The 24,017-nt window shown below is 41.4% G+C and overlaps 1 protein-coding gene across 1 annotated transcript; it reads left to right on the forward strand.

The window, feature by feature from the left end:
- The first annotated feature begins 10,454 nt into the window (after positions 1-10,454).
- On the forward strand, positions 10,455-13,723 carry LOC116990502 (C-type natriuretic peptide-like). Its single transcript, XM_033048244.1, has 3 exons — positions 10,455-10,612; positions 11,722-12,053; positions 12,625-13,723. The coding sequence occupies exons 1-2, from the start codon at positions 10,523-10,525 to the stop codon at positions 12,037-12,039; spliced, it is 408 nt and encodes a 135-aa protein (XP_032904135.1). The 5' UTR covers positions 10,455-10,522; the 3' UTR covers positions 12,040-12,053; positions 12,625-13,723.
- The last annotated feature ends 10,294 nt before the right edge of the window (positions 13,724-24,017 follow it).

A 24,017-nucleotide genomic window follows, 5' to 3' on the forward strand; every position in this document is an offset into this window, starting at 1 on the left:
GAAGATGATATTTCCTGAATATGTGAGCTAATTACATGATGGTTTGAAGCATTTTTGTCTACCTTAGCACCTTTTATCCTGCCAAGGCCCTTCATGATTATAACTACCTGTGCCTCTAACCAGCATTCAACCTTCTCTGCTTTTAGGAAAACATTCCCAGCTTCTCCAGTCTATCTACATAGCAGAAGTTGCTCATCCCTGGGAACGTTCTATTAAATGTAAAAACTGCAGATGCTTTCAATCTGAAAAAAAACCTAGAAAATCAGGCAATGCTGAAAATATTTAGCGGGTCAGTAAATATCTGTGGAAAAGCCCAGTCACCTGATGGGGCCAGAAAGATCTCTCCCAAGAAAGGAAGTTGGTGAACAGGTATCTCATGTTGGCAGTGAGATCTGATGGGTCAAAGAAAGGTTAGTCGAATCAGAATGATACTGTTTTATTCAATATATCACAGTATGGTTCTTCTCTGCTGTTACACCCCAGGCCTTCAGTCCACTGGACAAATGCCACCAATGAGTTCTCTGCAAAGTTCCGCACTGGAAGGATAAGTAAACTAACACCAATCTCCTCTACCAGTTTCAGTTCAGTTTAGTTTATTGTCACATGTACCGAGGTAGAGTGAAAAGCTTTTGTTGCATGCTAACCAGTCAGCTGACAGACAATACATGATTACAATCGAGCCAATTACAGTATATAGATACATGATAAGGGAATAACGTTTAGTTCAAGGAAAAGCCAGTAAAGTCCAATCAAAGATAGTCCGAGTGTCTCCAAGGAGGTAGATAGTAGTCCAGGACTGCTCTCTAGTTGTGGTAGGATGATTCAGTTGCCTGATAACAGCTGGGACGAAACTGTCCCAGAATCTGAAGGTGTCCGTTTTCACACTTCTGCACCTTTTGTGCGATGGGAGAGGCGAGAAGAGGGAGTGGCCAGGGTGCGACTCGTCCTTGATTATGCTGCTGGCCTTGCCGAGGCAGCGTGAGATATAAATGGAGTAAATAGAAAGGAGGTTGGTTTGTGTGATGGTCTGGGCTGCGTCCACAATTTGATGCAATTGTTTGTGGTCATTGATGGAGCTGTTCCCAAAGCAAGCCGCCCGCTAGAATGCTTACCATGCTAACAACATTCTCTCGAATCGTAAACTCCAATCAAGCCCTGTCACGGGTTGAGATTATCAGGCAAACGAAGGAAAAGACTCAAAAATATGCTCAAAGCACCCTTGCAGAAATGCAGCATTCATTGATGCCTGGCGACCTTTAGTTATTTTAAAATCTTTGTCTTAAGCTTTGTTCTGCTACAACCATTCTTTCTGTTTCAGATTACTATTTTCCAATTTGTGTAACAATAACTGTGCTAGCCGAGCTGTCAAATAGATGAGACGATAAGTAATAAATTCATTTAGTTATGGAGTCATACAGCACAGAAACAGGCCCTGCAGCCCAACTTGTCCACACTGACCATGATGGTGATCTAAGCTAGTCCTATTTGCCCGCATTTGGCCCATTTCCATGTATCTGTCCAAATAAGTTATTTGGCTCAAAATCCTTTAGAACAATTTCAAGTCCTGGAACGTAAGTGCTTAATTTGATGAATAAGGACACAAAGGGTAGGTACCATATGACACAGATAGACTAGGGTATTATTTATACACTTATCAACTTATGGATCGGTGCTGAGTCCATTGGTGGTCGTTATTTATATTCATAGTTTGGATGTGAATTATAGGTGGCATGTAAACTTGCGAATGACACAAAAATTGGTGGTATAGTGGACAGTGAAGAAATTGGTTAGGTTTACAATGGGATTTTAATCATCTGGGTCAATGGGCCGAGGAATGGCAGATTGAGTTTAATTCGGATAATTACGAGGTGTTGTATTTTAGGAAGGCAAACCAGACAGGATTTACATAGTGAATGAGGAGTGTTGTAGATGTTGTCAGATTCCATAAAGGTGGCGACACAGGTGGACAGGATTGTGAAAAATGAATCGGTCAGGGTATTGCTTTCAGAGGTCATGCCATCATGTTGCAGCTATATAAGACGTTGGTAAGGCCACATTTGAGGGCTGTTTGGGTTGTTCTGCTACAGGAACAATGTCATTAAATTGGAAAATATCCAATCCAAGTATTGATTCATAACAGCAGAGATGCAGTTTACATATATGGTTTATGTACATGGTTCTTTGATCAATTCCTAGGATCTTCTCTGAAGCTTCTAAAAGCTTTTATATAAAAGGTCCTTCTGGAATCAAACAACGAAATGCTATTTGTCCAATCTCCAAATTAATGCCCATTCAGCAATTACTAGGACTTTCAAGGGCACTAATTTCTCCATTTAAATTATTATTTAAATGAAAAAAAAGATTGAAAACCACTGCCTTGAACTACAGATGATGGCACTTGGAAAGTTCCCACTCTCTCCTGGTGACATCGCCTGGAGTATGGAACGTGAAACGTAATCACCCTTTTTCTACTAGTTAACACCTTGTCCTTTCAAGATTGACCAGTGAAGATATGGTGAATAATATAATCCATTAGAACCACTCCAAGCTTCTATCTTACATTTAGATTCTACTTTCAATGATTCCATCATTTAAATCCTTCTCTCTGGGGGATGTTATCAGTTCCCTCATATCCTGCCTTCCCCAATCCCCCACCTATTGCTTGAGCTGGTAAAAGATTTGATGTAAGCTGGAAGCAGGAACTGGACAAAAGCACCACACCACATAATACAACACAACAGTCCATTTTAGCTTCAGTCCAAGTGCACCATTAATTACTAAACATGCTGCAAGATAACTGTAACCTGAGAATTGAAGATGCAATCCATTCATTTTTGTGCAAATAAGTCAACATATCTCAGTAATTGAAGTTTAATGAAAAAGTGACGGTGTATTAGTTCTCCCTGCTTATGATTCATGGAAAGCCATCTCCTAACTCTTGGAGACTTCCCAAATACTATTAAAATAATTGATTCTCTCCCTAAATCATCAATGTGTTTGATTCAGAAAATTATGTTTGACTATTATTATCATACATAATAAAGGTGAATAAATAATTTTAATCCAGAAACAATTATTCAAATTTAATGAACTTGTTTTCGATTATTAAAAGTTTAATTAAATTATTTCCAGCTGCTTAGAAAGTCAGGTTTAGACTTTAAAAACACCACTTATTAAAGTGAACACAGGAAACTGCAGTAATTAACCAGAGCTTGTAATAACTCACAAGACAGCTAATTATTTGCTCCATTATTAAACTGATTTTGAAATCAACGGCATTCTTTGTGGCGCAGAGCTTGCTGATAATGTTAATCTTTCTAATGAACAAGAAAAACTGAATCCCATCATTTTAATTCAATAATCAACAATAAAGCAATTTTGCAGAAGGAGTTCTGGAAATTAAATGCAAATTAGGTACTTGGACTAGATGCCTTAAATCTCTTTCCCTTAAGCATTTTTTTGGAAGTACTGTATATATAAGTCTGCTATATTTTCAGGAGGACATACAATTAGAAAACTTGTGGAATGATCACAAAGGTATTGGATCAAAATAATTCTCATGTGATGCCGTTGATGCACATCTAAACAGAGTAGAGGTCACAAATGAAATAGCAAGTTTGCAATTTAGTAGAATTATTTGTGGAGTAATCTATGTTAACTGATGTGACATTTCATGGTTAAAATCCAAGAAAGTCAATAAGTAGTTAAAACAATTCCACATTAGTGGTCTTCCATGAAAGCTCAGTGAAATCTGATGCCAGGCTGTCAAATATGAGGTCCTGATAACATCTTGGTCATTGTACTGAAGGCTTATGCTGCAGAACCAGTCACACCTCTGTGGAGATTCCCCTATCCTGGATACACCTGATAGAATAGACAATAGACAGTAGGTGCAGGAGTAGGCCATTCGGCCCTTCAAGCCAGCACCGCAATTCAATGTGATCATGGCTGATCATAATGACACCCAGCCATGAGGTTAAACAGTGGTTTATTGTTTATGGAAAGCACATCCAGCCCAATCTCACCTGAGGTCAAGAACTTAGTACTATATTCAACGCCTACCCAATCCATCATCTATAGTTGGGTCCCCTGCATAGGTTGACAGCTAGGCTCCAGAGTGGAACATCACAACTTCCAAATTTCCTCCATCTTCTTGTTGTGGATACAATATACATCACTACTCCTCCATCACTGGATCAAAATCTTGGAACTCTATACCCAACAGCAACATTAGAATATCTTTACTTCAGGGATAACATTACTTTAACACGATATCAGGACTTTTTTAAAGTCTGTCGTGGATGGACAACAAACGTTAGGCTTACTGGAAATGCTTGTATCTAAATAAAATAAAATAAATGTTGGTAAATGAAGGAACTTAATCAAAATAGTTTAGAAAGAGAAAATAAAGTTGATTGTAATGTAAAAAGACAAGCTGGCAGCATAATTGGTACATTAATCATGAACTGTTCTAGGTCCTGTATTGTGAATATTAAGAAAAGGAGAAAGTCATTTCTTGTAACAATGGAAATTGTTACAAGATTTTGTTCATTGGTGTGAAACCCTAAAGCATAAGGAAATCAGGATAACAATAAGTTAATGAAGGTGATAAATCAAATTAATTTAAGCATGGTCATTATTCATTTTTATAACTGTGGAGTACATAAAACAAATCAAAGTTCAAGACAAAATTAAGTCAGATACATTTGACTTTTTCAAATACATTGGCTTTTGAATTTATCTTGGTAGATGGGATTAGATCAGGCACACTGTGAGCTGTACATTATACCACACTGTGATAAACCTACTGTAAGTATTGTGACATCAAGCTGGATTTTGCACATATTATGAAAAACTATTATCAAATCGCCAGAGATCATATGAAAAATAGACAATAGTCTTTTGGAACAGCCATTACAGGTTGTTAAATTATTCTGCTATTTATTATTATTATAATGATTGCAGATTTTTTGTGTAGATACAACAGCAAAACATACATGTTTCTGAGAATGCTGAAATTATGAGTTGGCTTTCTGATATTTCTGTTTACTCCGACCTTTGAATTAAATAGGCACTACATTTTTCTAGTGTTTCTGAGCAAATGTACTGTAATTATATCACTAACACAGCAATTGAGCAGTTATGTGCATTTAGTGTCTGACCACTTAGTGAGATCCAAAGGATACAACTAACAGCATCAACCTACACACTATCAAAATTCAAGAAGCTCTCCGGAAAAACAGCTGGAGAATCTTCATTATGGGAAATGTTCCATTATTTACATGGATACCACATTTTAACCTCCACAATTTAACCTCTTTGAAGATTAGCAATAAAAAATTGTATCTGCGAGATGCAGCTTTGTATATTAGAATTTGTAAATGCGTGGATTGTTTTTTTTTTATATTGTTATTTAAAATGTTGGTAAAATTCATGCTATTATCTATGTTAGGCAGTACATCTAATACATATTCCTTTCCTCCGCATATCACATTTCATATGACAAATAACTCACCATCGCACAGATTTATGTGCCAAGCTGCATTTTATAGGAAAAAATAATCATATTTATGTGGTTCAAATTTCTAATACCCTTTCCCTGTTAATTTAAAGTTACTTAACTTGATTCATTAGGTCATTTAAGCACCCGTGCCATTTTAAAGGAATTACAAGTACTGGATATTTCAATTCCTGTGAGTAAAAAGGATTTTCTTTTATCAGCAATGTATTTAATTTCTATCAGTTAATTAAGAGATAGCTAATATAATTACACAATTTATGCAGGAAATATAGCTCAGTGTAGTCTGTGTGTATCGATCAATCCAATTTATGTTCAACATTCATCCCAACATTCCTCATCTAGCAATAGCAATAGAATCATTTCTTTTCTTCACTCCCACACACTCTGCAACTTCCCTTTAAATGCATTTATGTAATTCATCTCAATCATAGACCATTGAAAAGTATAGCTCAGGAATAGCTCTTTGGCCTACAATGTATATGCCGAACATACTGCCAAGATAAACTAATCTCATTTGCCTTCACATTATCCATATCTCACCTGTCGATTCCCTCATATCCCTCCCAACACTTGTGGACTTGAGTTCCAAATTATCATGAGTCTTTAGGTTGAGAGGTTTTTTTCTGCATTCCCTTTGCATTTTATGGTGATTATCTTACACTTGTGGCTTCTTTGTTTTTCTCCTCCCCTGAAATGGAGAAACAGGGATTGTCAGCAAATAAATTACTCGGGATGGAACAGCACTCCACTAAATGGGGATTGAGATCAGTCAACATGCTGAAGGTTCTCGTCCTAAAACGCACCCATTCCATCTCTCCAGAGATGCTGCCTGTCCCGCTGAGTTACTCCAGCTTTTTATGTCTATCTTCAGTTTAAACCAGCATCTGCAATTCCTTCTTACACAACATGCCAAGTATACCTGGTCCATCTGGAGGAAGACCAGGATGAAGGGGATTGCCTGTAGCACCAGGCATCATTCCCAACACATCCACACTGACATTGATAAAATTGTGGAACTCTTTACCACAGAGGGCTGTGGAGGCCAAGTCAGTTGATATTTTTAAGGCAGAGATTGACAAATTCTTGATTAGAATAGATATCAAGGGTTATGGGGAGAAGACAGGAAAATGGGATTAGGAGGCAGAGATCAGCCATGATTGAATGGCGGAGTAGAGTCAATGGGCCGAATGGCCTAATTCTTCTCCTATAACCTGTGAACTTGTGACAGTTGAAGGGACCAGCCTTTCAGTCAGAGCCAAAAGGTTTATTAATAGATTTTAAATATCTATGACCCCCAAATGTTTCAATTTATTTTTCAGAATGTTTTTTAATTAAAAATTAAAAATACAATTAAAATATTAAAAAATGGAAATCTTTCTGATATTAAACTGCATATTTATAAAAAATGTACTTTCCCCATTCTGCAGTCCTAAACCCCTGTGAAGTGAATGTAATCTGCAAGTTTCCCATGTCTAAGTATAGTTGAAGATGCTGCAGCATCTTGTACTCAGTAAACACTGAACACCTGGAATTCTTAACCCCCAAAATTCATTCACTATGTCTGAGGACCAACTAAGGAGGATGGAAACCAGGCGAGATTCATTCTTTGACAGTATAATTCTGTAATTCCTTTTTATAGAAATACGTTTATGCCAGCTACTAAAGTTACAGTCCCTGGCCGTGTACTCAGGATTCATGAGGATCAGCTGGCAGAGGTATTCACAGACATCTTTAGGCTCTCACCACTCAATTTTTAGTGCAAGTCTGCATTCTCAGTCCCCTACTATACTCCCTATACACTCAGAATTGTAGTCAAATTTGGCTCTAACTCCATCTTCAAGTTTGCAGATGACACCACGGTGGTGGCCGAATCACAAACAATGACAAGACAGAGTACAGGAGGGAGATAGAGAACTTAGTAACATGGTGTCAGGGCAATAACCTCTCCCTCAATGTCAGCAAGATGAAAGAGCTAGTTATTGACTTCAGGAAGAATGTTCGAATTAGTATCAATGGTGCCTAAGTGGAACTACTTGAGAGCTAGCTTCACATTCCTTACTGTTAATATTGCCAATGATCTGTCGTGGATCAACCACATTGATGTGGCAGCCAAGAAGACACACCAACACCTCTACATTCTCAGGAGACTGGGGAAATTCAGCATGTCTCCAATGACTGTTACCAACTTCTACATATGCAACATAGAAAGCATTTTGTAGAAACAATGAACTGCAGTTGCTGGTTTACCCAAAAGGACACAAAGTGCTGGAGAAACTCAGCAGATCAGGCAGCATGTCTAGACAACATGGATAGGTGGTGTTTCAGGTGGAGACCCTTCTTCAGGCCTTTCTTTTTTATAGAAAGCATTCTGTCGGGTTACATCACAGCTTGTTTTAAGAACAGCTCTGCTCAAGACTGCAAGAAATTGCAGAGAGTTGTAGCCTAGTCTAGACCAGACTTCCGACCATTGCCTGCATCTGCACTTCACACTGCAGAGGAAAAATGCCAACACAAAAGCTTGAAAGAACGCAACACCAGGCTCAGGAACAGTGTCTTCCCCTCTGTTATCAGGCATCTCAATGGTCCTTCCATACAGCACTGACCAATTCTCCTCTACCCCATTATGGACATTGGACTTTGTCTATGAACTGATGTGCTACAATAGTGAGGACTATACTCTGCACTCTGTATCTTCCCCTTTGCTTGATCTATTGTACATGAGTTTAACTAAATTGTATTTATGTACAGTATTATCTGATCTGTTTGGATAGCGTGCAAAACCTTTTGCTGTAAATCGGTACTCGTGACTATAATAAACCTAAAACGAACATTCAGTCAAACTCATCTCGCATTTATTACGATGCAATGTGGTCAAGATACATAAGGCAAATTGGTTAATAAGAAAAAATTGGTACATCTATGTTAGATCTTGATGACTGGTGAAGATATGAGGAATAATTAGAGAGAATAAAAAAGACAATAAGATCGTGAAAAAATGAGTATAAAAATTAATACTTTTTATTGAATACTTAGCAGAAAAATATTTCACACCGACACTTCAAACAGCACACCAATGCCTCTCCCACCACACCAACATCTATACTTTCTGTGACGGCTTAGGAAGTTCGGCATGTCCCCAATAACCTTAACTAACTTCTACAGATAAACCGTAGATAGCTTTTTATCGGGATGTTTTGGGAACAACACCACCCAAGACCCCAAGCTATTGCAGAGAGTTGTGGACATAGCCTAGACCAGTGGTTCTCAAATGGGGGTACGCGTACACCTGGGGGTACGTGAAGGCACTCCAGGGGATACGTGAGATTTTAAAATATAGGGCTACATATATGTAGGCCTATATTTTTGCGCTGGTTAGGGGGTACTGGGCTGAAAAAATATTTCACAGGGGGTACATCACTGAAAAAAGGTTGAGAACCACTGGCCTAGACCATCACCCAAACCAACCTCCTTGGCATTGACTCCATCTGCACCTCATGCTGCCTCGGCAAGGCCACCAGCACAATCAAGGACTAGTCACACCCCAGTCACTCCCTCTTCTCCCATCTCCCATTGGGTGGGAGGTACAGCAGTTTGAAAATGCATCTCTCCAGATTCAGGGACTGGTTCTTCCTAGCTGTTATCAAGCAACTGAGTGGTCCTCTCATCAGATAGATTGTGGTCCTGACTTCCCATCTACCTCTGGAGAATGTTTAACTATCTTTAACCGAGCTTTATCTTGCACTAGATGTTGTATCCTTTATCTGTGCACTGTGGATGACTTGAATGTAATCATGTATAGCCATGTATAGTCTTTCCTTTCAGTGCATAGCACGCAAACAGAAACTTTTCATTGTCCCTTGGTACATGTGACAATAATACACTAAACTAAAAAATGCAACCCTATAAAAAGTAATAATGTGAATATTGAAAAGAAAGTGAAATATGTTGAGCCAATATTTACAGCAAAACAGGAATCAAGTGAGATCAGAGACAGACAGAGGCTCACCAAAATTAATATCAGCAAAATTACAGAAATGAAGGCAATAATAGCATTCATGTGTATTGGTCCCAAGGGCTATGTGTTTCCATCCCCGGAATGTATGTATTAAATGAGAACATTGCAGATATCCATCCAAAGTTCTCATGTCCAATGTAGAAAAACTGTTATTCTACATTGGACATGAGACAAAAGCAAATATCTGAAGCTAGGTTGCAGAATGGCTATAAATTAATTTTCTGCTGAAACAGACGGAAGGTTCTAAATGCACAACACCTGCTCCTATCCTCCAAATCTTCAAATAAATATTGTTTACTGATTCCCAATTACAAATAACGTTGAATCATGTTTTTTTATCAAAACATTTCTGACAAACATCACCCCCCCCCCCCCCCCCCCCCCCCCCCCCACTTCTGGCAGGTTCAGCTTGCATGCGGCAGGCTCTACATTCTAGCTTGTAACCGGTTCTGAACCTGAATTGTCATTTGCCAACGCACTCAACTCTAATATTGCTTAATAATAGTTACTTATCATCCTTGGAACTCCACATTTCACTAAAATATTTCCCTAAATTGAATTTATAATTTATTTTAACTGTCAAAGAGACCAGAAACGCAACTTTGGAATTGTTTGCTGTAATGGGATCTGTTGCTCAACTATTTGTATTAAATGTTATGAAATCCTTTGCCAGATCCACATGGAATGGTCATGACCATACTTACTCAATCATGCACTTACTACCGGAGTGAACAAAACATCTCGGATAGTGAATACTTTGCATAACTGGAACTTATAAGGCAATTTCTCCTAACCCTTTATCTCTCGTCAGTGACGGAAAGAGCCTGATTTAATTCTGGGATAACAGTCCTCGGCCACGTGACGTCGGCCCGGGAAGGATAAAGGTCTCGGGAAAAGAACTAGAGTCAGAAACCGATCCCTGAGGGAGAGAAGATCGAAGGCGAACAGACGAGGTATCGACAAGAAAGCAGATAGAGAGATAGAAGATGGGCATCTACACAGCTCACTGCTGCGGGCTCCTGCTTGTATTTCTCCTCCAGGTCCACGCTAGACCCAGTGCCCAGCAAAACCTCCAGGTAAGAGAGAGCTCTCACTCCTGCTATAGGAATCACTGCTCGTAATATTCGCTCTTTCGCTTTGAGCCTTGTGCAATGGTAAAACGTGGACCGTGCAGCGACTAATCTTTAGCAATGAACTAACTGCAATTTTATGCAATGTTTTCAATATTCGCCAAAGATCTGGAGGGATTACTGTGATTGTTATCTCACTGGCCAGCGACTTGGTGAAGGAGCTTGAAGGTTGTGTCACCAGCGCTGGGGTCCGAGCAGAGCATTGAGCTATGTAATGCTCAGTCTACGGTGAGAAAACTGTGGTCTTATTGACAAGTATTGTCAGATTTCAGCACAATCTACCCGGTACTGCTGTGGTACCGTGCTCCTTCGAGAGATCGCGGGCTTTGCACTGCCCGCTGTACGTGTGAACACCTACTTTCCACCAAAACAAAAGGTTATAGCCAGAAATACTCTTTGGTATTTTCAGTAAAAGATGTCATTGTCAATTCTTCTGTCAGAAGTCAAGGACCAGTTCTCATTACAAAGAATGGGTCAGAATGACTCTCCCGCGACAAGAGACGCGCTGGCCCACGTTTATCTTTGAGTATCACGGCATGTACTTATCATTTAACCATAGCTGAACTATAAGTTTGGCCGTCAGGTGAAAACAGTAGTTTCTCAATCGTGATTTACAACCGAATTTGAAAAAAGAATAAATTTTGAGACGATTTCGACATATTACATTTCCTATCCAAAAATAGGGATAGCATCAATTTAAGATGAATATCTTCCTATAAAAAGTCTTATTTAAAAAGTTCTAAATTGGCGGTCATTAAAAATCCATATAGAACACAACTACATGGTAGTGGGAATATCGCATTTGATAGATATATTTCAACAGACCCGCCCTACATTGTTCTGGGGTACACAAAATTGCTGGAGGAACTCAGCGGGTGCAGCAGCATCTATGGAGCGAAGGAAATAGGCGACGTTTCGGGCCGAAACCCGACTACATTGTTCTGTCATGATTACATATCCAGTTCTATAATTTGTTTTCATGCTCTTAGTTTAGGTTGTTTAACATGTACTTGGAAGTTTACGAAGTTGACTCTCCTCATTCCTGTGATTTGCAGGATTTGACTCAACGACTGGAGGAAGTTGAGCGCTTTCTGACTGATGAAGAGGCCGACGCCGAAGCAGACGACACATCACCGATCGACACCTCCTTCCATCTGCAAGATGGCCAACGTGAACTGGAACGAGGATGGGACAGGGACTCGCAGGACCTCGAAAGCAGACACACCGTTTCTGATGGTTCACTGCTTAGAATCCTCCAAGACATTGCCAACGGTCCTCTCAGATCCAGGAGCAGAAGTAAGAAAGGGTCATCACGAGGCTGCTTTGGAATGAAGATGGATAGAATTGGTGCAATGAGTAGCCTGGGATGTTGATCGTGTCACTTTAGGTAAGAGATCTCTAATTGGGCAAGTACCACTCTTCACCGATCACGTTTACTTTAAGTTTAAAATGAAAGCAGTTACCGGTTGGGTGTAATTAACGAAATGTTTGGTTAAAAAAAGGTTACATGTACATCATGTAAAATAAATTTAGTTTAGCAAATTATTAACAGTGGGCCAACTATTGGGAGGTCTAGAATAAAGGTAGGAATACCATAGAAACAACGTTCCTGCTACTCCACCAATCACGTTTGCAACTTGAAGTTGGCTGAAAACAATAGAGAAGGTGGCAAACTCTGGAGATAACTGGTATTTCACTCTCAACTCAAAGAAAGCTTTCTTAAAGGGCAAAGAATGATGTTTGTTTCATTAATTCCATTGTTGTCTAGATGTAGAAAATGAAAGTACATGCAAACATGCTATTTGTGGAAGGGATGTATAAGGGAGGTTAAAATGCAATTTTCCCAATTATGCACATTCTTGAATCCTCACTCTATTTGAATCAAATCACGATTAAAACAATCATTAGGTTTTAAATCTGAGGCACGTATGAAATTGACGTTCTCTTTTCTTTTCCAGGGCTTCAGTGAAAGCGCGGGACAGCGAGGACAACGCACTTTCCACACTTCAAAGTTTACTTCCACAACAGCTCTTTCGACTCGTTTTCTGCAAACCTATTGTTAAGCTCTAGTGACACCGTAGGATGTTTACAAGTTTGATTTCGCTGGCAACCATCCTTAATAGGATCGTGTAAATGTTCCCGAATTTAATTTTTGTTTGTATGAACAGCTATTTATATTAATTTAAGAGAAATGTATTTATTTGAAACTCATCTGTGTGATGTTCGTCTAACTGTTGGAACGCGAAGTTGGTGCACTTGATGTGGAAGTCAAAATAAGCCAATAGTTGTAAAATTAACCAGGACACGCTAACAATACATTATTTATTTTATTTGTACTTTTCCATCAATGCTGAATTTTGTTCATGACATCTTCAGCGTGTGAGATATGAAAACATCCTTCATTTACTTTTGGCTAATCCTTACCATTGAAAATCAATGTTGTTTCATGAGGGTGTGGGATGAAGATCGATAGTTCACCATGCTTTTCATTTTTAGGTGGGTGTACAATAAAAGCACAAAGCAAAAGAAGGGGTTGATAAAAACATCACCAGTAACAATTGAAACCACTTTATAAATGATAATATACTTCCATCCCGGCACCTTAGATGGTTATGAAGATGCATCGAGCTTGTTGAGGCGACCGCCAATTGACTGCATCTGTGCTTCACGCTGCCTCGGGAAATCAGCCAACATAAGCAATGACCAGGCATACATAATCAATGACCCCGCATACACACCACGGCCAATCCCATCTCTCAGAAGCACCTATCATCAAATTCAAGAAAAGCTCCCTCCCGCTGTTATCAGACTGGTGGACGGACCTCTTATATGCTGAGGATGTATTCCCGATCTCCCGATCTACCTCGTCGCGGCCCTTGCACTTTTCACCAGTACTTTCTCTGTAGCTGTAACACTATATTCTGCACTCTGTTTCCTTTCTCTTCTTGCACTACCAGTTGTACTCGTGTATGATGTGATTAACCTGGATAGCACTCAGAACTAAGTGTTTCATTGTATCTCGGTACGTTGACAATAATAAAGCAATGCCAAAAAAAACTGACGTGTTGTTTATGTTGTTTTGCATTCCATGTTTGTGAGATCATTAAAGTTCAGCAACAAAAGTTGAGCTTTAGGAACGATTGGCTGTTGAGCACAGCATTGCTGCCAATGGGATTGATGCTTTGTGCACCTCATATGACTCAATATAATTTGAATATCTCCGTTTATTGGAAGGGGATAGACAAAGAATTTGGAACAATCTCATCCATCAGCAATGGGGCAGAACCTTGCTTGTTGCAATGGTCACTAAACTTAGAAACAGCATTTAAATCGTCATTTGAAAGGAATTTAGAAATACGGAGAGCTCCAGGGGCATGCCTCTTTGTTTTACATTCTTTAATAATTAGGTCATCGGTGAAAGGAGCAGAATTAGGCCATTCGGCCCATCAAGTCTACTCCGCCATTCAATCGTGGCTATCTCTCCCTCCTAACCCCATTCTCCTGCCTTCTCCCCATAACCCCTGATACCCTAATTCCAGATGCACGACAACTAAAGAGCCTTTGGAATATGAGAAATACTTCATTGGCTATGAAAATGCATGTTCCATTCCCTTTCATTTACATATATTAAATTGTTCCCTCCGGGAGGAATTAAAGTTGTACTAAATCACAAACTGTGTCCAATAAAGTTACACAATCATGTCCAGCAACATATTTGTTGTTGCAATCTATGATTTCAGACCCACCTGCTTGCTCAGAATTAGATTATATGCTTTAAAAACACAATATAGATACCAGACTTTATCTAGTGTGGGCAGAGGTGTGAACAGACTGGTGTCAATATTGATCTGATTCCAACATTAAATGCCTGCTGACTGGTCAAAATTTGGCAACAGATTACATAATCTAATACATTTCCCAAATAATCTGGGGCGGACTGCGGTGAGTACCTAATGCCCATGGTCGTTCCTCAATATAACACTGGGGAAATTTCTTCCTCATATAATGATGTTGGCACATTAACCGAATCATTATATCATTTAAGTTTATGACCATATAAGCCATGCAGTGACTGCGAACATTGCAGGCGAAAGGAACTGCGTAATTCCATAGCCTAACTTTCTCCTCACAACCTTCCTAGGCCAGAGAACATCAAGTGTTCAACTCAACACTTATTGAGTTGATAACAATTTACTACCCTTTCTTTCCTTTTCAATACTTAGTTCTTGGCCGTTTCCTCCACTTGGTGAAAACATTGTCTTCCATTACCTTAAATCTGTGCATTTTAGGTATTGACTCCATAGGTGAAGGGAATAGTTCTTTCCTGTTCACTCTACCTAGACTCAAGCTCTGATTCATTTTGATTAATCCTTCCCAACAGGATGTCTACATCCTTGACCTCAGGAGAGCTGCAACCAGTACTGTCCTTACATATTGCCTTGGTTGTAAGCTCCTTATGCCTGTGTCCTACCAGGTGTTAATCATACCTCCAAGATAACTACTAAATTATATTCACTTATAGTATCTGATCTGGTAACTGGGTGCATAAAACTGAGTGATGATACTTTTTATGTTAACTTTCCACTCTCTATCCATACAAAGGAAAAGCCTAATAGTAAGCTTGAGATGTGAGAATATGAAATCAAATGTGAACACAAATGCTGTAAATCATTATAGATTACAGGATGAGGGTCAATCAATCAACTTTTATTGTCATCTTGCAAAGCAACAGTTGTACAGTGCGAAATGAGAAGACGTTTCCCAGGGAATACCAGAGCATCGCACATGAAACTTAAAACATTTCACACATAATAACAGTAAAAACAATCCAGTCCCTGATTAAACAGTATAAATAGTTAAAAGCAGGTAAAACAGCAACATTAAAATACAATAAAACCAATCATTAAAATGTCCAGGGCAGCTGATTTGAGTGGCCAGTGCCAGAGATATTAAAATGTCAGTGCAAAGCTGCAGAATCAGGTGAGTACAGAGTGACTGTTTAGCAGCCTCACAGCCTGTTTAGCAGTCTGGTATTCCGGGCTTTGATGCTACGGTATCTCTTGCCTGATGGCAGGAGATCCAGGTGTGTGTGTGGAGGGGGTGCAGTTTGTCCTTAGCTATTCTCAGAGCTTTTTTCGGACAGCGGCTCTGGAACAGTTCTTGTACCGAGGGTAGGGAGACGCCAATGATCCTCTCTGCTCCCCTCACTACCCTCTGCAGAGCCTTCCTGTCTGAGCAGTTGCAGTTGGAGTACTACGTGTTTATGCAGTACGTGAGTACAGACTCCACCGTGCCCCTGTAGAAAGTCTTGAGGATGTTGGTGGGGAGTGAGGCCTGTTTGAGTTTCCTCAGGAAGTGCAATTGCTGATGGGCCCGTTTGACAATCCCAGTGTTGTTCCTGGACCAGGTGAGACTGTCTGTAATTTGCACTCCAAGGAACTTAATACTCTCCACTCTCTCCACTGTGGTGCCACTGATGTTGAGGGGTGTGTGTTTTGGCTGCGCCTTCCTGAAGTCGACAATCATCTCCTTGTTTTGTCGACATTTCATGCAAAATGGTTGTTGCCGCACCAGTCCACTAGTTGTTTTACTTCCTCCCTATACATTGATTCATCATCTCCGCTGATGAGTCCCACCACTGTTGTGTCATCCGCGAATTTTATGATCTTATTGTCCCTGAATCTGGCAGCACAGTCATGTGTGAGCAGTGTGAACAGCAGCGGGCTGAGCACACAGCCTTGAGGGGAGCCGGTGCTCAGCGTGATCGAGCCTGAGGTGTTCTTGCCAACACGGACTGACTGCGGTCTCTCTGTCAGAAAGTCCAAGATCCAGTGACACAGGGTGGTGTTGAGGCCCAGCAGGGTTATTTTCTCCACAAGTCTCTGTGGGATGATGGTATTAAAAGCTGAGCTGAAGTCAATGTACAGGATTCTGGCGTAGGTGTTTTTGTTTTCCAGATGAGTGAGTACTGTGTGCAGCGTGGTAGAGTGGCAACTTCTGTGGAGCGGTTGGGCCGATAGGCAATAAGGGTTCGAGCCACACTGACTTTTTCCCCATATCCCTTGATTCCCTAAGCCCTAAGAGCTAAATCTAACTGTCTCTTGAAAACATCCAGGGGATTGGCCTCCACTGCCTTCTGTGGCAGAGAATTCCACAGATTCACAACTCTCTGGGTGAAAAGGTTTTTCCTCAACTCAGTCCTAAATGGCCGAACCCTTATTCTTAAACTGTGATACCTGGTTCTGGAATCCCCCAACATTGGGAACATTTTTCCTGCATCTGCCCTGACCAATCCTCTAAGAATTTTATATGTTTGTATAAGATATCCTCTCATCCTTCTAAATTCCAGCAAATACAAGCCCCGTCGACCCATTCGTTCACCATATGTCAGTCCCGCCATCCTGGTGAACCTAGGCTGCACTCCCTCAATAGCAATAATGTCCTTCCTCAAATTAGGAGACCAAATTTGCACATAATACTCCAGGTACGAACAAACGGCACACTGTCGCCCCACTTCCCCCTTCAGAGAGGTACCAGACAGGGTTGCCCGTTATCACCACTTCTGTTTGCTGTCGCGATAGAACCCTTGGCGGTCTGGTTACGCTCAGTGAAGGGCTTTAAAGGTATTACACGGTTCGACACAACTCATAAAGTCTCATTGTATGCGGATGACCTGCTCCTGTACATCTCGAACCCAGTCAGCTCTCTCCCTGTGATTACGAATATTTTAGAACGGTTTGGTGCGTATTCTGGTTATAAACTTAACTACCAAAAGAGTGAGCTATTACCGATTAACTCATTGGCTAAGCATCTCCCTCACTCTTTAACCTCATTCAAATGGGCAGAGGACGGGTTTCGCTACCTCGGCGTCTTTATCACAACACCCTTATCTGATATGTTCCGCACAAACTTTCTGCCTCTGGTTGAGAAAGCTGAAAGAGATTTTAACCGCTGGTCAGTTTTACCGCTATCCCTCGTGGGCCGGATAAATCTGGTCAAGATGGTCGTCCTACCCAAATTCCTGTAACTTTTCCAGCACGTCCCTATACTTATCACTAAATCTTTTTTTGATAAATTAGAAAGGACAATATCTAAATTTTTATGGGGTAGCAAACCGGCTAGAATCCGAAAGGCGATACTGCAGTCTCCTAAGAGTGACGGCGGTTTGGCACTTCCTGACTTTAGGCGATATTATTGGGCAGCTAACTTGCAAAAACTCCTGTATTGGATGAATGATGATTGCGACCACCTACCGACCTGGGTACACATGGAAAAGGCGAGTTCACATCTCCCGTTGCGGTCTGTCCTATGCTCCCAACTCCCCCTTCCTATAACATCTGTGGGTGCAGGCCCAATTGTGTCCCTCTCGCTCAAGATATGGAGTCAACTCAGGAAAAACTTTGGTTTACAAGGCCCTTCCATCTTGACCCCACTGCTTAAAAACCACATCTTTAAACCTTCAAGTACAGACCACGCATTCAAAACCTGGCATAGCTATGGTATCAGTAGTATCAAAAACCTATACAAGGATGGCATCTTTTCATCTTTTGCGGAGCTCTCGTCCAACTATAGCCTCCCAAACTCCCACCGTTTTCATTTTTTCCAAATTAGGGATTTTGTGAAGAAGACATTCCCCCATTTCCCAAATCGCCCCCCTGAAACCTTGACCGATACCATCTTAGCTCTAGATCCCAACCGGAAGAAATGCATCTCTGTTTTGTATAACTTGTTAGGGTCGGTTATATTGAAACCTCATACCTCATTAAAAGCTGCGTGGGAGGGTGAGCTGAATACGAAACTAATAGACCAGCAATGGGACTCTGCCTTGGACTTGACCCATTCTTCCTCCATATGTGCCCATCATGGCCTAATCCAATGCAAAGTCCTTCACAAAGTCCACTACACAAATGCAAGATTATCTAGAATTTACCCCGCTGTTAGGGACACCTGCAACAGATGTAATCAATCCCCTGCCAACCATAGCCATATGTTTTGGTCTTGCCCTAAGCTAGCAGCCTTTTGGAGGAGTGCTTTCGACGTGCTAAGCAGAGCCTACGGCCAGACTATTCCTCCAAACCCACTGTCAGCCATTTTCGGTACCCCTCCCAACACCAACCTCTCTGTTGCGGTGAAACAGGTTCTAGCTTTTACAACCTTGTTAGCCCGGAGACTGATCTTGCTTAACTGGAGGCTCACCTGTCCCCCGACACACACCCGCTGGATTAAGGAGGTGCTTTACAATTTAAAGCTTGAAAAACTTAGGTTCTCTCTCAAAGGCTCTACCAAGACATTCCTAGATACATGGAACCCTTTCTTGGAACTTGTTAACTCTCTCAACTTGTCCCCGGACTCGGAAGAGGACTGAGTGCTCTCCACCATTGTTCTGCTCTACTGCAGCTGCTCTCCCCTTAACACCCCCCCTCCCCACACTTATTTATTTAATTACTTACTTATTTACTGTTATTAGTGACCCCCTTTTTTTTTTTTTTTTTTTTTTAGTACTTTTTGTTTCGTTTATCTTACCATATTTGTGTGGATGTGTATGTATGTGAGTGTTGTTTGTCCCCGTTTGGTTCCGACCTGATTCGGGTGGGTTGAAGGTGGGTAAGGGTAAGGGCTTTGAGGGTCGCTTACATACTGTTGCACAATTATGCCTTGACTGTCACTGTCTGTTATCATTGTATGTATGCAAATTGCTGTGAAATTCAAATAAAAAGATTTAAATCATACTCCAGGTACGGTCTCACCAGGGCCCTGTACAACTGCAGTAGGGCCTCCTTGCTCCTAAATTCAAATCCTCTCACAATGAAGGCCAACATGCCATTAGCTTTCTTCACTGCCTGCTGTATCTGCATGCACTTTCAGTGACTGATGTACAAGCACACCCAGGTCTTGTTGCACTTCCCCTTCTCATTATCTGACACCATTCAGATAATAATCTGCCTTCCTGTTCTTACCACCAAAGTGGATAACCTCACATTTATCCACATTATACTGCATCTGCCATGCTTCTGCCCACTCATCCAACCTATCCAAGTCACCCTGCAGCTTCATAGCATCCTCCTCGCAGCTCACACTGCCACCCAGCTTTGTGTCGTCTGCAAACCTAGAGATATTACATTTAATTCCCTAGTCTAAATCATGAATATATATTGTAAACAAATGGGGTCCCAGCACCGAACCTTGCGGCACCCCACCAGTCACTACCTGTCATTCTGAAAAGGACCCATTAATTCCTACTCTTTGCTTCCTGTCTGCCAACCAGTTCTCTATCCATGTCAATACCCTTCCCCCAATACCATGTGCTCTAATTTTGCACACTAATCTCTTGTGTGGGACCTTGTCAAATGTTTTTTTAAAGTCCAGATACTCTCCTCTGTAACATTAAGCCAATGAAGCCTATTAAGCATCGCCATTCTGTTGCTGCTATTGGTGACCGTGTCACATTATCCTCTATGGGAAGGCTAGTGGAATGTGCTTGTGTCATTTGTATTCAAGGAATTAGTAGCTGGGGTCTGTGTGAAATGAGACGCGGGGACAACTGTTGAGAGGACTTATGCTGGGCTACAGGAATGCTTAGAATGTCATGGTTTATAAAGATTAATATTCACAAAATGGGGGATTAAACATGGAATATTATGGCCAGCAGCTGTTCCAGTTGTTTGGAGGTGGGATGTGCTGCACCTTCACTGACTTTTCATTCTCAGGTGAGATTATTAAAGTATTTCGTCCATGCCGTGGGCACGGAGTAATGATCATGGTGGATCTGAAGAGATCTTTCTTTCTCGTACACTGCAACGTCCCAAACCTCATCTGAACATCCCAAACCCCATCTGAACATTGATGTTGCCCATGAACTTTAGAATGGTTTCTAGTCGGGGTTGGTAGCAAGGTCATCTTTTCTTTAGTTGTAGGTACACCTTGATAAACGTTCGCCTCACTTGTTTGCTCAGAAGACACTTAGCAACTGCTGATCTGGTGAACATGCCCTGTCAGGTTGAGGATGGCTGAAGGCAACAGTCGTGAAAATGAGCCCCCAGCAATTTCGGATGTGATCAATACTTCGGGTCAAAGTGGCGGAAGTCGTTCCATTATTACAATTCAATTCCCCACCTTCGGGCACGGAGTGGCGCAGCTGGTGGACCTGCTGCCTCAAGGCACCAGACACCCGGGATTTATCTTGCCTGTATGGAGTTTGTACGTTCTCCTTGTGGCCACGTAGGTCTCTTCTGAGTGCTCCGGTTTCCTCCCATGTCCCAATGACGTGCGAGTTAATTGGCCTCTGTAAATCGCCCCCTGGCATGTAAGGAGTGAGTGAAACAGTTGGATTACATAGAACTACTGAGAACTGGTGCGATCAATAGTCAGCGTGGACTCGGAGGGCCGAGGAAATTGTTTCCATGCTGCATCTCCCAACTAAACCCTCGTCAATCTATTCAGTCTGAAGAAGGATCCCGACCCTTCACAGATTCTGCCTGGCCCGCTGAGTTCCTCCAGCACATTGTGTTTTGGCCAGGATTCCAGCATCTGCAGTTCTTTGTGCCTCCAAATAACATTATTGCTTTATTCGATGGCAAATCACACAAACATGATATCTGAAACAACCCGGGCATCCCAAATTTGCCCCGAATCCTCCGGCACCACTCTTCTCCCACCTCCCCGCTTCCCTCCATTTGTGGACCGGCGGGAGCCAGTGTTGCCACACGAGCTTACAAAGTACAGGCTACAGAAGTGTCCCATCCCCACCCTTCCTCATTCCTGTACTTCTGGAAATGAACGCGGTTGTATGTCAATACTTCTTACCCAAGAGAGGTACAAGACATTGGCGGGGCCACGTTTGAGGTATTGTGTTGAGTTTTGGTCACTCTGTGATAGGAACGACGTTCTTTTGCTGGACTAGACGGCCCGCGCTATAGGGAGATTTGTGCAGGCTAGGACTTTATAACATGAAGCGCAGGAGAACGAGGGCTGATCTTATAAAGGTGTATAAGATCATCAGAGGAATAGATAAGGAATATGCACAGAGCCTTTTACCCAGAGTAGGGGAATCAAGGACCAGAGGACATCGGTTTAAGATGAGGGGCGAGAGATTTAATAGGAAGCTGAGGGGCAATATTTTACTCAAAGGGTGGCAGGTCTATGGAACGAGCTGCCGGAGGAGGAAATTGAGGCAGGTACTATCACAATGTTTAAAACACATTTGGACCGGTACATAGATAGGATAGGTTTAGAAGGATATCGTCTAAAAGTATGCAGGTGGGATCAATGTAGATAGGGCATGTTGGTCGGCGTGGGCACGTTGAGCAGAAGGGCCTGTTTCCAGCCTGTGTGTCTCTCTAGGAGAATCGATCAATGTTTATATAAAGTAGCCTGGCCAAAATATTTCATAGTTTGGATGTAAATTAAAAAACAAACAAAATCAGGTTATGGGTGCCCAGATGGATGATGTGTTACCAATAAGTGTTTGTTTCTCCAGAAAAACGTTAGATACGATGAGGTCGAAAAGATGGCAAGAAGTCAGCGTTGCCCCCATTGCTGCAAATAACACACATTAACCCCGCATATTCCAACACACTTCCAAATCTCCCAGCCAGACAGACACCAGAATAGTAAGATTAAACGAGAACTTACCAGTTTGAAGTTTGATCTGTATTTTATGAGGAGGAACGTTGAGGGAATACGTGAAGAACCCCGCTTCCAACGCATGCGTGTCATTCTTCAAAGCAGCGATGTGAGGTCACAGAAAACTATAATGACCTAACATAGTAAGATTATCAAAGAGATACCAGTTTTTGATATGATCATAGGAGGGTGGGTGCGGAGGGCACGTATTCCCTCAACGTTCCTCCTCATAAAATACAGATCAAACTTCAAACTGGTAAGTTCTCGTTTAATCTTACTATTTTACTTCGGAGTCACGTGAGTGACTACGTGAAGATTTCAAAGCTCTGTGACCTCATGCCGTGGAATGAGTCCATGCTTCACAACTGCCTTGAGTATTGGGAGAAAGGTATCATTAGCAATTTTTGAACACACCCATACAAAAACTTGTGTGATATTACGAAAAATAAATTGATTAAGTTGAAATCATAGCCCTGTAACCTTTCGGGCAAATTATATTATTGAACGTAACATGCTTTCAGAAATTGATGATGGATCCAAAACTGGTTTGTTATAAAACCTTTGGAAAGTCTTTCCCGATGACCATCCTGCCATTCTGAGGATTTGGTCTGTGGGCACCTCCAGAATTTTTGCTGCGGACGTCGCTGCAGCCCTGGTGGAATGAGATTTAAAACATTAGTGTCTATTCCTGCCATCTTTAGGACATATTTCAGCCACCTTGAGATAGTTTGGGTCGTGACCCTTTTGTGCGGTTTCTTGTAAGAAATTAACAGAGCCATTTCCTGACCTCGAATGATCTTGGTATTTTCCATGTATAATAGGATATGTTTGGCTATACACAGACTTTCGTCATTTGGATATGCCATAAATTCGATCACTTGCCCCGATGAACCTGGTCTGTTTTGTTTTATTAAATCATGTATGACAAATACCAGTTTCTCGGGTGAGATCATCAAGCAGTCCAGCCTCAGTTTGTTTAATGACTGGACTCGTTGTGCGGTAACTAACGCCATGAACATAACCATCTTCATGGTCAGTTTCCGAAGTGATAATGATGTTATGGGCGACCAACTTCTCAGCATGGTCAAAACGACACCCACATCCCAGATTCTGTAGTACCTGGTTTTTGGGGGTTTTGCATTAAATATGCCCATCATAGGTTTTGTTACCAGGGGGTGCGTTCCCACCGTGTGCCGCTCCGTTCCTTGCGATAGGTAATTGGAGAGTGCACTTCTGGCACTATTAATGGCACTGTAGCCCAATCGTTTATCACAATGGAGGCTTGTTAGAAATTCCAATACGGCCGGAATGTTCTTGGCTCTTTGGTCTAGGTTGTTGTCAAAGCAGTATTTGCCCCATTTCTTGATATGTCCGAGGTACTGCTTTTGTGTTGACAGTCTTTGTGCTGATGTGATGGGATTCATAGTCCTGTCTGACAGCCCCATGCCGTGTAGTGGGTCTTTCAGAGTCTACAAATCAACAAATCCATATTCTTATGGCATGGGTGACTGCGCTCAGTCACTGGATGAATTAGTAAATTTTGGCTATGTCCAATAAGGGAACATGGTTCTAACACCATCCCCTGTATAACCGAAACCACGGTTGAGTAGGCCAATCGGGTACTATGAGAATCCCAGATGCCGAATCTTGTTGAATTTTCCTTAGTACCCGATTGATGAGGCAGAACGGAGGAAATGCATAAAAACACAATTTCCCCCAATGCAGTGAG

This window comes from Amblyraja radiata, chromosome 31 (genome assembly GCF_010909765.2).
Source record: "Amblyraja radiata isolate CabotCenter1 chromosome 31, sAmbRad1.1.pri, whole genome shotgun sequence".
NCBI classification, from domain to species: Eukaryota; Metazoa; Chordata; class Chondrichthyes; order Rajiformes; family Rajidae; genus Amblyraja; species Amblyraja radiata.